At 52.1% G+C, this 16,221-nt stretch overlaps 1 protein-coding gene across 1 annotated transcript in view; it reads right to left on the bottom strand.

The window, feature by feature from the left end:
- The window catches only part of LOC8026872 (guanine nucleotide-binding protein G(o) subunit alpha), a 71,295-nt gene extending 58,518 nt beyond the window's left edge, over positions 1–12,777 (bottom strand). Inside the window, exons 1-2 of the mRNA XM_002406417.5 lie at positions 12,277–12,777; positions 11,966–12,008 (exon numbers count right to left, since the gene is read on the bottom strand). Coding sequence (XP_002406461.2) covers positions 11,966–12,008; positions 12,277–12,394 — 161 coding nt within the window. The 5' untranslated portion in view covers positions 12,395–12,777. The remainder of the gene's footprint in view (positions 1–11,965; positions 12,009–12,276) is intronic.
- Between the last annotated feature and the right edge of the window lie 3,444 nt (positions 12,778–16,221).

The following is a 16,221-nucleotide window of genomic DNA, read 5'->3' as shown; positions in this document are numbered from 1 at the left end:
TCCAGCTTCGAGGGAAACGAAGTATACGCTCGTATGAATTATAATAATAATAAAAAAAAGGCCGTTGTCGCTTGCCACATGTGCAGTCAGGCACGACTCGACTTGAACCCCGCGCGTTTTTCGCCTTTTGAACAGCTTCCCACGCCATCGGCCGCGTCGTTGTCGTCGCTTCTCCCGGCGTCTTCGCCGAGAACCTTAGATCGGAGCAGCGGCGTGTCCCGGATCGCAGGTTGCGCGTACAATGGGGGGCTCGGCGGCGCCCGCCCTCGACTACACCTCGCTGTTCTGGCCGACCTTTTGATGTCGGCCTGCGACGCTGCTTTCCGCCGGAGCCTTCCAACAATGGCGATTGTTTCCCAGTTCGCCTCCACCCCCCCCCCCCCCCCCCCCCCCCCCCCCGTTATACGCGTCGAACGGGCTTTCCGGCAACATCTCGCTTTTTTGACGCCATGCCGAGATGCGGTGGCACTGAACGAGACATGTGCACAAACTGCTAAAAAAAAAAATCATTTCTTTTTTTTTTTTTTGGTCGAGCCGTGTTGATTATTTCCGTCGAAAACCGCTCATATTTATATACAATGAGTTGGTCTATCAATGGACGATAGATGACAGAGTCGCCTCTCAGCCGTACTAGCGTGCACAAACGCAGTGGTAACACGGAATGGGATGTGTTATAGTGTAAAGAAACTGTGTATACATGTGGAGACTGGATGGCCTGAAAGCGGCCTTGTGTCGCGCAAGATAAGCGCGTGAATGCTCCGTGGATGTCTTACGTGTAGGTGCCATCTGCGGCCGCAGTTGAAATGCGAGTTTCTCAGAGACTGCTGGAACGTGAGACGCAGTAGACGAAGCATGCGGAAAGCAGAACAATTTGAACTCGGCAGCGCCGAACAAGAGCCCATGGCACCAACTCGCGGCAAAACAGAACCAAACACTCGAGCCTACCTCAACCTGTTGCGGCAAAGGAACGATTTTTCTCTGCTTTCCTGTCGCTCTATTTTGCGCTTTTTCTCTGGGGAAGTCCGTAGCGCGCTCTTTCGCGGGGCAGAGCGCCGCTGTATGTCTGAACACGTCATGTTTTACTTCCGCCGGGAGTAAACCGGAGGTACTCGAGGAAGAGGTTCGACTTCCGTTGCTGACACTAACCGGATATGGTTAGGTGCCAGACATATAACACATCCCGTGTAAAAAGAAAAAAAAAAAAGAAAAAAAACGCGCGACGTTCTGTTTTTCGACGTCAAAGCCGTGTCCAGGAATAACGACGAAACTTTGCGTCAGGGTGTCCTTCCTGCGAGACGTCAGAGGCGCGACTCGGTGCAATGCCTCGAGCATCTGCGTGTCCGGTGAAGACGCCCCGACCAAGAACGGCGGAGAACGCTGGTCTTGGTCGGTCAAGCTATAAAGAAACCGCTCCAGCTAAACTCGGGGCACTTTCGTTGCCCTAAAATGCATTGAGCGAGTATCGCTTTTATTTCGGAGGCGCTACTGTAACTAAACTCAACTTTTCCTCCGGCTTCGACGCCTTTCTTTCTATCCTGCGCACCCTTCTCTCAACTCCGACCTCACTGACCAGAAAAGAAAAGAAGAAATGAAAAGGGAAAACGCGCGGCTTTGGGGAATATTACATTCTTCCTCCCACCCCCGCCTTCCGCCCCCAGACAAACTACGAAGCAAAAATGAAATCAGCCGGCCAACCAACACACGCCCGCAAAAAAAAAAAAAAAAAAGAAAAACAATCTCTGGAGGGCGGATTGAACCGAGCGGAGCGCCGCCGCTGACGGACGCGCGCGGCATTGCGGGGGTTTTGGATTCCGCGGCGGGCATACCGCGGATGCCCGCGAGAGACACTCGGGAGGATGGGGGGGCTCTTTGCCGCCCTCGCCGCTGGCCGTTTATTAATAGGAGGACATAGCCCCTGCACCGCCCGATACACCCGCAGCCCCCTCCTTGCCCCGTCTCGGCCCATGCCAAGCAAAACAGACCGGGGATTGTCCCGGTCACCGCGCCCAAACCCCGCGCCGAGACCCCAGGGAGCTCGCTACGCGGCTCTCTGGAACTCTGCTGGCGACCGGCGCGCCACCACCACCGCCGCCGCCGCCGCCGTCATGGCCGCTGTCGTAAAACCAACATCAAAACTCCACAAAGCGAACTTTGATTAAGAAAGTCCACGGCCGAATCGCCTTGGATGTGGGCGGATGCCGGCCTAACGAGCGCTCCTTCATCCAGCGCCGCCGAAAACAGAAAAGCCGAACCTCACCGCCCGGTCTTTCAGGTTTCTCTGTGGATAACACAAAGAAAGGAGAAAAAACAAAATATAACGGGTAGGTGGAGCAGCCATCGTAGTGCAGCTTAGCCGACGGCGAGCTTTGGAACTTTCTGCGCCCTGAACGGCAGCCAAGACACCGAGGGGCCGACCTGTCTTTCGGAATCCACAAGGGCGGAACTTGGAGCGGGACGAGCCCGCGTCTTGTGCGTACACCTCACAGCTGGCCGTTCCTGGGTCGGCGGCGGTCCACGTACTCCATAGAAGATTCAAATAACCGTTGTTGCGTCAGACCCTTTGACGCAAGAAGGACATCGCTCCTAACGATCAGAGGCAGCTCGCAAGACACATCAATACCGCATTTAGCAGATTTTAGAGAAAGTGCCGCCAAAAATATATTTTAGCCCAAGCACAGCCAACTCAAATACAGCTAGTGATTTCTAAATGCTCGAGACAATATTTCTCGCCGCGGAGTAAAAAGAGAACGAATTTTGAGTGGATAAAAATGAGTAAGATTTAAGATACGTAGGTGGTTCGTGGAACGGTTGCTCAAGATAACTGTTGCGTCGGGACGCCCTCGAAATGCTCGCTCGTTAGCTGCAAAATACAAAACCGAACTGCTTTTTTTTTTTTTTTTTCTTAAGGCTAGCAACGCGGATTAAAGATACAACAGTGCTGTTCCCCAGACGTTGATGCCAGTTTCGGTTGTCCAAATGGTAGGGGATTAATGTGCTCGATCTTTAACGAGCTCTCAAATAAAAAAATACAACCGCAAATATTAATAATCCCAACAATTCCCTTCTGCCATCTTCGTCTACTGATCTGTGGAACGCGTTCTGAGCATGCGCAGTGGCTGTCTTCTGCGGAGTGTTTTTTTGCCCAATGTGGAAAGCTCTGGAAATTTGTTGCATAAAGACAACCAACAAGCATGGCCATATCTGTCCAACATACGGTCACGTCAATGTCCAAACATCCAACGCGGACGCAAGACAAACAACCAAAACCCTAAGCTGAAACGCTCCCGGCCACCTGGCGGGTTGATGCTCGTCCACCAGTCGCGGTGTATGTCGGAGATGTGGACACTTCCAACTCGGCCGCCGGGCCCCGTTCCAGCCGGATTGCTGTTATATAGTTGCGGGCCAGCCATTGAGAGCGCTCGCTCGCGGCCAATCGATTAATTTGGTGGGCCAGACGGCACGCGATTGGGAGCGTGACCATCCTGAGTCAGCGGGAAAGGCGTAATCCGGTAGAGAGCTCATACAGTGCACCAGAACGGCCGTGAGCCCAGATGCTGACGAGAGGTTGCACAGCCCAACCGGCGAAAGAAATAAAAGCGTTTTCATGTTACTTAAGACCTTTGGAAATAGACATTAAAAAAAAAATATCCTGTTCTGGCCTTCAATTACATGTGAGCTGAGTTCGAAGACGTTGTGTTGTCCGTTTATTTCCTCACTATCTCAAGGTCAACTTTTCATCAGGTCGCCTGCGCGCTCAACCAACGCCCAAGCTACTTTCAAGTAAAAGTGGTCCGCTGTCGTCGACATGTACGTGGTTCCGTGGTGTAGTTACGGCGCGTTTCTGAGCGCTCCCCATAAACAGGGAGATGTCGAAAAAGCTGAATGAGTGTGAAAACTGGAATCTTTTTTTTACTGCGTCACCTGCAAGAGGCAGGGCAGAAATTGGTGCTTCGTCAGCGTTCAGCTCGCGTTCAATCAGTGAGAGTGATGATCAGTGACGATGACGCCGCAGTCATGTCCAATCTGCTCCCCACCTCTTTTGGTGAAGCAGGCAAATTCAGCACTGCGGCTTTCTAATCTAGAAGGTGTAAGCAGCGGTAAATATTTGCTCGTGCGCTGATTTCTGTGACGTCACTGATGACGCGGAAGGTGACGTCACTAAGTCGTTTCGTGCGTTGCGCGTCCGCACCACGCAAGCCCGTTGGCGAACTGGCGCTTCCTATTTTAGCACGCTCTCCATATACTTTGTTTCAGAAAAAGTCGGAGCGCAGCCAAAGGCGACACACGAGCGCACCGACTAAAAGCGCGACCACGGCGCGCGCTTGATTGGTTCAACCGGTGAAAACGTACGCGCTGAAACACGACGTGACGTTGCGCTTTTGGCGCTGCCTTCCATCGGCTCGTAGGTTGGTGAGGCGAAGTATAGTGTGTTCACCTAGCAGATAACGCTCGTGGATCGCCGCACCAAAATGACGACGCCCGTGTTACGTGACGAAGAGAACGGAAGGTGATAGGAAACGACGACCGAGCGAAACGGAAGACCCACGAAGACCGTCGCCGTCGTGCGAAGATACTCCTACGCAGCGTTAGCTCTGAGAGAGTTAAATGAATATTTGCTCTTCCCTAAGAAGTTTGCGGAGTGCAAGTTCGTCTGCTTCTTTTGCAGAGGTTGTGGTGACGTCAGAAAGACGCCAAGCTCTGATTGGCTCTGATCGGAAGGATAGTGGGTAGACCTCAAAGCAGGCTGCCTCGAGGTCTACCCACAATCCCTCAATCAGAGCCAATCAGAGCTCAGCGTTCTGACGTCACCACAATCCCTGCAAAATAGCAGACGAACCTGCGCTGCGCATAGCGTCTTGAAAAAAGCTGGATGTTATACTTTCTCCCGGCACGGGTCTCGTGGTTTTACGTTACTTGGGACTTTTGGAAGTAGAGTGATACATAAAAAAAGTATGGCCTTTTAGTCGATTAAACCGCACAGTATTTCCCTAATAATGTTACATCGAAAAGCAGGAGCCGTTTCAGTGGAGTATTTACGAATCGCCTATACTTGACAATTCTTGCAAATGGATAGGACACAGTTCATTTCAAGTTCCTCTAGTCCACAGGGAGTCAAAACTGGTCAATTGCTTTTCCGCACTGCTGGCCCGCTGAGTGTTGGGACATGGACTGCAAGGCGACAACAGTTTGGAAGCTACAGCGGGATCACGGGAAGCCCTGTACGATTCCGATGGCGGGTGGTACTCGGAAATGACCAGACTCCTTGTGCACGCATCAACCTTCACGATTGCGGATTTTGCATCCTCCGTAGAAACTCGATTCTATTCCGCTCAACAGGCAAAGTACTCCAGCATCAGCGTTTCAGAATACCAGAGCCGTCAGAGTGCTGGTTAATATCATCGCGTTGCGTCACTCTAGCAACCACGACCCTAGGGGCCCTAATCTACACGGCGGCATCAACCGGGACCAAGACATCGCCGCTTGCTATACGATTGGCCAGCGGTGCGGCGATGTCCCTTCGTCTCGCTTGGTCCCGCTGCCGTCAGGTTCATACGGCTGGAGACCCATGCACATGGACGATACAATAAGGCAGGTGTCGAAATAAATACATAAATACAGGCCCGCTCGAATCGCTCGCACCTGTACGACAGGGACCAAAAGTGCAACGTCACGGCGCATTCAGAGCGCTTGGTTAGATTAGGGGAACCTTCCTAGGCCTCCATGTGTACGTAAAAACAACTAGTGTCGGGCAGTAATAGGTCCACAGAAAGACGTCTCGTAATGGACATTGCGTTTTTTGCTCTGGTCGACCGTCCTCGACGGCACGTAGCGTGAGATCGGCGATCGTTGTTTTCGTTGTGGGTTTGCTATCCCTGGCTGAACCAATCCCGCACCGATGGAATCCTGGCCCATTCACTGTGCTTCACCCTGGAACTATACTCCTTGTTAAAATTTCCTGTCACATGACACATCGTTTAGTTTTCGTGGTATAGGTGGGCATATTTCTTCTTCTATATGCGCACTTTCCTATACCTATAGTCTGCAAGGGCAAATTTCGGCTAAAAGTGATCTTTTTTTTTTCTGTCTCTCTTAGATAGTCCGCACATGCGAAGCATACTGCTTCACTTGGATGAAAAATCCACCCTGAAACTCTGTCTTCAAGCTTCGGCCAAGCTTGTTCTCTTTCAATTACTAAAATTTAGTGAAGCTTCGGAAGTTCTGGCAGATGTCTCCATCCTCACACTCTTTTCGTCACTCTCGAGCTCGCTTGCACCTACATGGTTTACTTCAGCTTTTCGACGTTCAGTTTGAAGGATGCTGTTTGAACTCATTTCAAGCCCTCGTGTGCATGCGCTTACGCTAACTCGATGCGATTGCATGCAACATTGTCTATAGTTGAACAGTTAATAAGCAGACAACTGCGTGAACAAGGTAATTTAATAGGAACCATTCGCACTCCTCACGGCAGACTTCTGACATGCTGTAGTATATTTAGGGACTGGCCAATGGCGGTTCGCATGTCACTTCCCGACTGATAAAGAATGATGCTGATCATTTAGAATTTTAGATCCCTCGAAGGGGAAGCCGCCTTTACCGACTCCTTTTACAGTGCACATCGCGCTATTAAATGCGAGACGATATTCGCGCACCACCTAGCTGTCGATATATTTCACCTGTCTTCAATCCTGTCTTTGTAAAAGAAAAGAACGGAGCAAAAGGTAAGTCGGAAATTTCTGGCGAGATGGTTTTATACAGCACAAACGTAACCACGTTCGTACTGAAAAAAAAAAAAAAAAAAAACATAAGAGGGAAAACAAAGAAGGTTTGTGCTTTTGTGTTTGTGTAGATTTTCAACGTGTCCCCCAAGCCAATTCTGGAGGTTGACGTACCAAAGCAACAAAAATGGGCACGTGGCACGCACTACTGTAGGGTTCAGGACAACCTTAGACCACAGGCGGCCCCTTGACGCCCAATCAAAACCTCAGTTACACGCGCACTCGCAATAAGTCTCCGTCAAATTGCGGGCACCTCGGTCGGGATTCAATCCCGCCAGCTGTGGATCCGTAGGTCGACGCTTTGCCTCAAAGTCACCGAGGTTTTATTTTGTTTTGTTTGTTTGTTTTATTTGTCGAGCCACAGAGACGGTCGCCTTCAGTTCATCGTTTCCAGCCATCTCTTTACGAATCACGTGGAACACTACGTGAGTGACGCGCGTGAACAATGGGCTATCATTTATCCCGGTCTTTATTTTCCGTAAAATCTGATCAGCCACTAGCAGCTTTCAGCGCTAGTGGCTTTGAACAGCGAAACTGTGTCCTTTGTACCGTGCCATGGCTGCCGACGAAGCCTTTTTTCTCGATAATCACACAAAGAAAACGAAAGTTGAATTCCGATTGCGTGAGGTGAAATCAAGTCGCAGTGCCTCACCTGATCGCACGTTTACGCCTATTATACGCTTGTTCACCTCAAGAACCGTAGTAAAAAAAAAAAAAAGTCCGGCTTCTTGCGGAACGTTTTTAATCTCTTCCCCTCTCCTAGTCCTCCTCCTCCTCCTTTTCCTCCTCCTCCTCTTCCTTCCTCCCTCCCTCCCTCCTCCCTACTTCGTGTGTCGAACGCCAAAAGCATAGTTTCTTCCTTCGACAAACAAAATGTTTGTAACTACTTCGGATGGCTTACGAATAATGCGCAAAACTTTCTATTTTTTTTTTTTTTTTGGTGCGACAACGAGTGTACGCTCGTGCGGGAACTATGAGGGGCGCTTCGAAAAACGCGCGTGGCGTCGCTAGCGGAGACGCTGGCGTCCGACTGTGAAACGCGTTCAGCAGTTTCGAGCCGACACTTAGAGGGCGACGTTCCATGAGGGTCGGGGCAGACCTGCAAAAGCTGATCTAGCTGTTCTCCGCTTATTTATCCCAGGATATAAATTTAGGAAATCACAGTGCAGGCTCGCTTCCGACGAGAAATCTTCTCGGCTTCTGGAAGGTGCAACCTCTACACTTTGTTTCACAAAATCGAACGAGGGAATAATATTCTGATAGCATACCGCCATGAATACCCCGAGTTCAAGGTGGAGAATAAACATCAAGATGATTTAAATCGTTATTTAGGTCACACCAATTTCACTGATACTTTTCTTAAAACACCTTTCGCACAGACCTAATCTCAGAAATACGCTTTTGTTATCGTCTATCTCTAACTTGATTTTGTTCAAGTGCATTTATTTTGTTTAAACAAAATCATTAAACAAAAACGTAAACCTAGAAGGCTGAACGCGAACAAACGCGGTAATCTTCTGCTAACCGGAGAGGTAAGCTTTGTTTCTATCTTCCACTTCTTTCATCAATTACGTGGCATCTTATGCAAGCGAATCACAATATAAAGGAAACATGCACTCACAATCACGCGGACCAACAAAGAAGGCGACGTGGAGAGACAGGAAGAGACAGACTGACCGACTTGTATGTTCGGTTGATCTTGCATCAGCCAGTACATCCTTTTTGTTTTAAACAAGCTTTCCGTTTTTTTTTTTTTTTTTTTTTAATGAGATTATACCACCGTTTTACGCACTTCAAAACCAGAAGAAGCAACTGTCGTTAAACAACTCAAAAGCTTTACATATAAACTTCGGACTGATGCCTATTTTGTTTAGCTGAAGCAAATAAAGTTTTCCGAATAACCAAAGAAATTAAGCTCTTTTGGTTCTAGCATGGCGGGAAAATCTTAAATTTAAAATTCAGATCAATGAAAAAAGACGATTTAGTTGATTTTTTTAATTTAAAACTTGTTTTCTCTTAGACTGCGCTGTTTAAGTTATGTCGCATTAATTTGACCAAACAGGAATTTCGGGCGTTTTCTTTTGCCGTCACCTTCTGCCTAGCGGCAACGCCAAATGTGAAACGACGTTAATTGAAAAAAAGAACGCACGCAAAACTGCAAGTTTCAAACATCGATTGTCTAGTGTTCTCAAGTTTCATCGTAATTCTCATTATAGATACACATTTCTCAATTAATGTACCGTCCAAATTGTGTGCCTTTGGAGGGCATCCCTCCAACGAAATGGGCGCAGCATATTCGCGAATGTGGGATTGGAAACACCAACTCCGCTGTCTGGCGCTGTTGTAGGCAGTGCGCACGCGCAGACGCTGGTTTGTGCACACAGCTAAACATTTGTCAACAGTCTGTCGGTGTGTATCAACCATTGTTCGGATTTGTAGACGACGCTTTTGGCTGCTTTGCAAACTACGACTCTGCTCCGACGGCTCGTTCTCATATGCCAGCCGTAAAAAAAAAAGAAAAAAAAAAAGAAAAGGAACGAAAAGCGAATAATGTGTCGTCTGGCGTCACAACTGCAAGATAAGAGACCGAGCTGAGCGGTATCTGAACACGAGAGTATCGCAGTAGGGTTTCTAGAGGACCTGCCACTTTACGAGGAACATAAAGAAATGGTTATAAAAAAAAAAAAAAAAGGAACCACGCCCGGATGTGACTTATGTTCAGATCTTTCCGCGCCACTAATAAGGAAATAATCGGGCTCGGGAACTTTCCGACGGCGAACTGCGTCAGAAAGTGTCGACACTCGCTTTGCAACGCCAACTTGCGTCCGTCGGATACGTTGAAGACTTCGTTCGTTTCGGCTCGTGAGTGGGACAATGCTGTAACCACAGAGTTCCTGCTCTCTGTATGTAAGCAGCGTACGAACGTCCAGCTTCGTGTGAACACCTGGGTCCGTGTGTTCATTCCTACATTTTTGTTGTCGTTTCTTTTGTTGTTGTTTTCTGCGCTTTTACGTAGTAATTAGGTACTAGCTAGCCCACTTGCGCATTCTGTTACAATAAAAGTAAGTGTACTGTCTTCCCAAGAGCCAGACGAATGACATCTTGGGGTGTTGTCTTTTTTGTCAAATTACAATCACTCGCACTACTCACGTAAATCGACACGTTAATACATAAAGGAAACGAACCGCGGTATTAAGCAAGCTTTTACGGTAGTCGATTTTGGTACGAAGAACCTGAAAAGGAACCTGATTATCTCAGAGAGGCAGCCGACAAGAGAGTTGGCGGGTTTCCTTTCAATTGTGGTAGTATTTTACGCTACACATACGATATACTTCTTGTGGCACACAATGTTCATAAATAAAACGCGTTGCAAAGTCACAACTTTCCCGTGTATTGCACAAAATATCTGCAGTACGCCAGCAACAAGCCATTCAGGAGGTCTTTTCGAGCGTATGTTCAGGCGGTTAAACATTTTCTACACGCTCGTAAATCAGTGCATCTCGATACACGAGTCCTCTGCGATTTGTAACGCAGTGTTCAAGCGTATTGTGATATCCTGATGTTTCATACTACGGTCAAGCCCCAAAGCGGAGCACGCAACTGCAGTGGCCTTATAGTTTGTTGAGCGAGCGAACAGCGAGTCGTCCACCGTGCCGAAAACGACGTAAGAGGAAACAGAAGGCTGATAAACGTTCCGACCCTACAGCGTCCAGCTTTTCCTCTATGAACTTTGATTTTCTGCGAGGAAGCTCCGCGAAAAGGTCGGGCCGCACACTGGAAGCAGTTACAACGCAGCCGCGTCGTAAATCACGCTCCTCGCTTTACGGCAAGGCCAATCGGGCTCTCGGTTCGAGTGCCCTCGCGTTACATGCGTCCGTCGATCGACGCACAAACGCTTCCGAGGCAGCGCTTCGAGAGCAGACCGACGTCCAGCGCCACTGTGAGCTGCCATAGCCAGCACCAACGAGAGAAGAACACACGTGCATTCCCACAAAAACGCCCAGCATGTTGTCATTTTTGTTTACCTGGATGGTTGCAGAGGTCATCGGGAAACCCGGCTCGTTTAGCTCGTCAGTCCCTAACGAGGTTGATGGTATCTTTCGCTTTAATGAGCATTCACCAGGTGGGAAAGAGACAGACGCTCCTTGCCTTCTCAAGGTGGTGCTGACCAAGACAGTTACGTACGAGACATGCGACTCCGGAAGATCGAGCTAATTGATCCGGCCAGCCATCGAGTCAGCTCACATCAGACTTCCTCCGAACAGTGGCCGTGACTCGGTCTTAATTTCGGGCTTACATGCACTCGAGGGATTGAGCTCGGATGTCGCCGGTCAGAGGGGGTAGCGAAGGTTTCACGCTCGTGCAACAGGAACATCTCCGCGTACCCAGCCCACAACCGTTGCATCCCCGCGCGCGACACCCAGTCTGATCTGTTGACCTAGCTTCGTCCGAACTCAACGTGACACCGAGTCCCGACCGAAGCCCGCTCTACAGAACGACGTCTCAAACCAGTCTGTGGCTCTCGACCGTCTGCGCTCCGTTGCTCGAGCAGAGCCGTCCGGCGAGCCTCGGCCGATCGCTAGGCCTTCCGGTCGCCCCTTAGGCCTTTCGGCCGGGCCCTGTCAGTGCCGCGCCCGCACACGTAGCCGGGCTCGGGGTACGTGGCCGGCGGGTTCCGCGTGAACGCGTCCACGGCGTGTGCCGGGCGTGCGGAGCGGCCGAAGAAGGCCGCCGCGTGCCGCCATGTTTCGGTCGGGCCGCGTCCCAAGATGGCGCCTGGAGAGTGTTTATCGATTATGTGCCTCCGCGTGCGTCACGAGTGCGGGGCTCCCGGGTTCGGCCGGCGAGGGGAAGCCCTGGGTCGGCCGAGGACAACGTGAAGGCGCAGCGGCGCCCACAGCGAGGGCCGCACGTTCGGAACCTCGTGCCAAACACGGCCTTCCACGACTGCAGCACGCGTGCAGCACAGCCCCCGGAGCGAGGCGCGGGCACGGGTTCGAGAACACCGTGCTCGCGCCTGCGCCCGTTGGCGCGGTGGCACGAGCCCATCGCGACCGGCTCGCGGTGCTGGCGTGCCCCAAGGGCGACCTAGGGACGCCCCGGGTCACTCCGGGGTCCCCAGGAATCCCTGAGAGCGCATGGCGCGCGCACGCATGCACCGGACGGCGGCAAGGAGCGGCACCACTCACTTCATCTGTTTGACGATGGTGCTCTTGCCCGATTCTCCCGCACCTGCAAGAAAGAAGCGGTGCCGTCAGAGGTGGTGCCGAGAAAGCAGCGGAGGCGCCATAAGTGTCATTGCCCAGAGCCATGATGGACGCCATGACGTGCGCTAAGCCTAATCACGCTCGCAGTCCCGTGCAGTCCGGCAGTGCACGAGGCTCAGCCCCGGCGTCAGGCACCGGGGCCCGTGGACCTGAGGCCCCGGGCCTGAGGCCGGGTGCCGCGGCGGGCCTCGCCGGCGAGCCGCGCGGCGCTGCGGAGGAGCCCCCGCGCTCACCGAGCAGCAGGAGCTTGATGTCTTTGGCGGCCTGGATGCCGTCCTCCTTGAGGTTCTTCTCGATCTGCTTGCTGCGGGCGAGCGCCGCCCGCTCTTCGGCGCTCATGGCACAGCCCATGGCTCGCACTGTTCGGGCGTCTCCTGGATCCCCGGTGGGCGGCGGCCGAGCCTCCCTGCGTCGCGGGCCGTTCGGGGCGCCGTCCGGGCAACACACTCCACACGCGCCGCTGCTGGCGAGCTGGCCCTGGAACGCGCTGGACAGACGTCGAGAGCACCGTGCGGCCCGGAAGGCGGCTTTCCGCGGCGGTATGATAATGAGCGCTCGCTGGGGCTACGCCAATCGACGCGCCGGACCCAGTTGACGGTCTCCTAGGCAACGCGTGCGCGGGCTCCTGACGTCAGCGGGACGCCATGTTCGCGATGCGCTGCCGGTTCGGGCCCTACGCTGCCTACGCCGCCTTCCGCAGCCGGCAGAGTGTGCAACACGGCCGACACAGCTGTGGCCGGAAAGCGGCCGAGGGCGCGCACCGCGGCTGCAGCCGCGCCAAGACCGGCGTCCGCGTGGCGCCATCTCGGGGAAGCCGGCTGAGGCCTCGGGCCGACTGCTCAAAGGGCGTTTCCTCGAGTGGACGCCCAGGGCCCAAAGTGCCGCTAAGAACCCTCCCAAAAGAGAAAAACCAAAGACGGGGTGGGGAGATTGAAACGTCTCATTACGCCTCGCGATGGTCCCACTTTATTTAAACCACAAAGAAGATATTTTTGCCCCAACGTAATCAACTCTTCGGTGACGGTGTCCTCACTCCGCACTTCGGGCACGCGCGACCACTCAGCGACCGGCGCGGTATTTCAAAGTGGGGCGCTGTCGTCAATGTTGAGGCACGCGTTCTGTCGGCTCGTCTAAGTGCCCACGACCATTATAGTCTGGTCACCGTACGACGAAGATGCGGTGAACGCTGTGTCGCGACGTACTATGTCGCCTTACTTCACTTCCTATGCCGTAGCCGAAACCAAATCCGCGCAGGCGGGCTTCGCCTCACATCGAGGGGCAGTGCAGGAAAGAGACATTTGCAGAGCAGCTGGCGACTTGCAGGGGATTGCATACGGTCATAAATTCGCAATAATTCCAAAAAGCTCGAATTTGAGAACATTTCCGACCTTCTTCCATCGCTCCGACGTGCGTGATGTACGTATAAACCGGGAACACGCAGTCCGAGCACTTTTGAATAAACCGGCCCGGCGCCTACGAACCGCGCGTTGGTAGAAAACTGAACGAAGGGCCATATCTGAGATTTAAAATTTCACGATCGATCTTAGTATGTAGGACGTTTTATCCAACGGTTCGTACTTGTTTTAAGGCGAAACCCTTATATGTCCCATTACGCGAAAATGCGTCGGAGTTGTGCCCGAAAGATGGCCATAAAAATACGTCATCAAGCACACGCTGCTCAAGGTCAAAGCGAACGCGCTTCAGAAACAAAACACAAATAAAAGCACAGCAACGCGCTTCGTCACGAAAGCCGTGAAGCCGGCGGGGAAGAAAAGCACGCGCCGCTCAAGGTCAAAGCGGACGCTCCTCACAAATAAAACACAAAGAAAAGCACAGCAATGCAGATGTTTCGTCACGGAAGCCGTGAAGCCGGTGGGGACGCCGCGCCTGCGCAGTGGGGGAGTGTCATGTCAACGTCGGACAATAATGCTTTCGCATTCCTACACGACACGGGAGCAGTCTTAAAGGGCAACTCCGCTCAATTCCGAAAAATTTAGGCTTACATCTGATTCCATTTCACGAAGCACTACTAAACATCTCTACGTCTTCGGATTCGCGAAATATGGAATATTATATGTGTAATCCTAATTTGAACATCAGGTGATACCGAAACCGAAACTTCGGTTGCGTCAGGCAACATTGGTCTCGTGTCGTCAGAGTCATGGCCACGTCACGTCGAACCACGTGGTCTTGTGACGTTCGGGGGGGGGGGGGGAGGGGGGCGAGGGACAGGACACGCGACGCGGGCAGGTCGCTACGCATGGCGTGGACGGTGATGGCCCGGGGGAAAGGGGGAAAGGGAGAAGACGAAAGAGGAGAAGGGGAGTGGAGAAAACAGACCGATAAGCGCGCAGGGCAGCGAAAACTGGCGCATCCGCGTTACGGTGATCACGTGGACGCCGTTCAGCCAACACCGGGAGAAGAAACTCATGACGTCATCGTTCAATTTCGCTCTGAGAAGTAAAAACAAACAAAACGTGAGAATGACGTAGTCATGCCTCTGACGTATTGGTTCAACGTTGGCCGCTCGAACTCCGTCGCATTGACTGTGCTGACGATTGCGCCTCACGTCGCACGCTAGAGTTGGCAGATTTCGGCGACTTGGCTCACTTGAAGGTTTGCTGGCCAGTTTATTAAATATATAGACGGAATTAGATCGTAATATTTGACATGGGGTCTTCCTATATGATACTGAAGAGGGCTACATAGCTTTCTAACTATCAAAAATGAAGCGGAGTTGCCCTTTAAGTGCCTTCGGAGTGTTTTTGATCCGTAATATTTTGAGCGTCTCAATTTCTCCCTGAGGCAATAGTGAAACTGTGATGGCTGGCTTTTCCCTACGACGTCCGCTTTTTTTTTTTTATTGTTTCTACATCTTAGGGTTACTATGGATGCCACACACAAGTTGGACTCCTGATCCGACGAGTCTCTACCGCGCGCCGGGGATAACATTTGAGAGCCCCGGCTGCTCGGCAGAATAAACGTCGCAACTCACCGCGTGCAACCCCGGCGCGGCAACACCATGCAACTCACCGCGTGCCACACTCAACCATGGAACTCAACGCGTGCAATGCAATACCACGCAACTCATCGCGTGTCATCCTCAACCACGGAACTCATCCTGTGCAGTGCGACACCACACAACTAACAGCATGCCACCCTCAACCATGGAACTCATCGCGTGCCACCCTTAACCACGGAGCTCATCGCGTGCAGTGCAACACCACACAGCTCACAGCATGCCACCCTCAACCACGGAACGCCCAGTGTAACACCCCACAACTTATAAGTTGGGGGGTGTTGCACTGCACACGATGAGTTCCGTGGTTGAGGGTGACACGCGGTGGGTTGTGTGGTGTTGCACTGCACGGGATGAGTTCCGTGGTTGACGGTGGCATGCTGTGAGTTGTGGGGTGTTGCAGTGCACGTTCCGTGGTTGAGCTGTACCACACGTACCACCCTCAACCGCGCAACTCACCGCATGCAACGCAACACCACGCAAATCACCACGTCCTAATTGCTGTGTGTGGTTTTCTCCGAACTTTCACGGACAGCGTCTCATTACAGGCAGCCGACCGCAAGCTGCTCAACACCGGCCACTCACCGCCACGTATCACCGCTAGCTATTTAGCACGAATATGCGGCAGACTCAAGGCAAGGCCTCAACCCCGGCGAGGCTATTGCGAACACCTGTGTATGGTCCTCCTGACGCTTATGGTTCCCGCGAATACATTACGCCCAGCGCTCGAACAGGCAACCGTATACGTATCAACGACAAGCCAGTACCTGACCTGGGCCATTAGGCACCACTTCGTTCAGCATCTTTCTTCATTTGGAGCCAACTCTCTACTCTCTGCGCCACTAGGGGGGAGCCCTGCGGTGACTTGCTCTTTCCCACGACGCCACACACAAGTCGGACTCCGAGGAGTCTCTGCCACGCACCGGGGTCCCGAACACCATACGAGAGCCCCGGCTGCGCGGCAGAATAAACAACTCGGCTCCCGCCGAGGGAGCCCCGCCGAAGAGCGAGAGGGACGACCTGGGACCAGTAGCCGGAGCAGACGCATAAGTCGTACTCAGGTAAATTCACGACGTATTAATCAGTTTAATAAATTATATATTTGTAGAAACATTCGATTCCTACAATTCCTGTGGTGGCTGGCTTGCCCTTTCCTACG

The sequence above is a fragment of the Ixodes scapularis genome, unplaced genomic scaffold (genome assembly GCF_016920785.2).
Source record: "Ixodes scapularis isolate PalLabHiFi unplaced genomic scaffold, ASM1692078v2 PGA_scaffold9__187_contigs__length_104089568, whole genome shotgun sequence".
In the NCBI taxonomy this organism is placed as follows: domain Eukaryota; kingdom Metazoa; phylum Arthropoda; class Arachnida; order Ixodida; family Ixodidae; genus Ixodes; species Ixodes scapularis.
The sequence above is the reverse complement of the archived record's forward strand: the minus strand, read 5'-3'. Positions and strand labels throughout refer to the sequence as shown.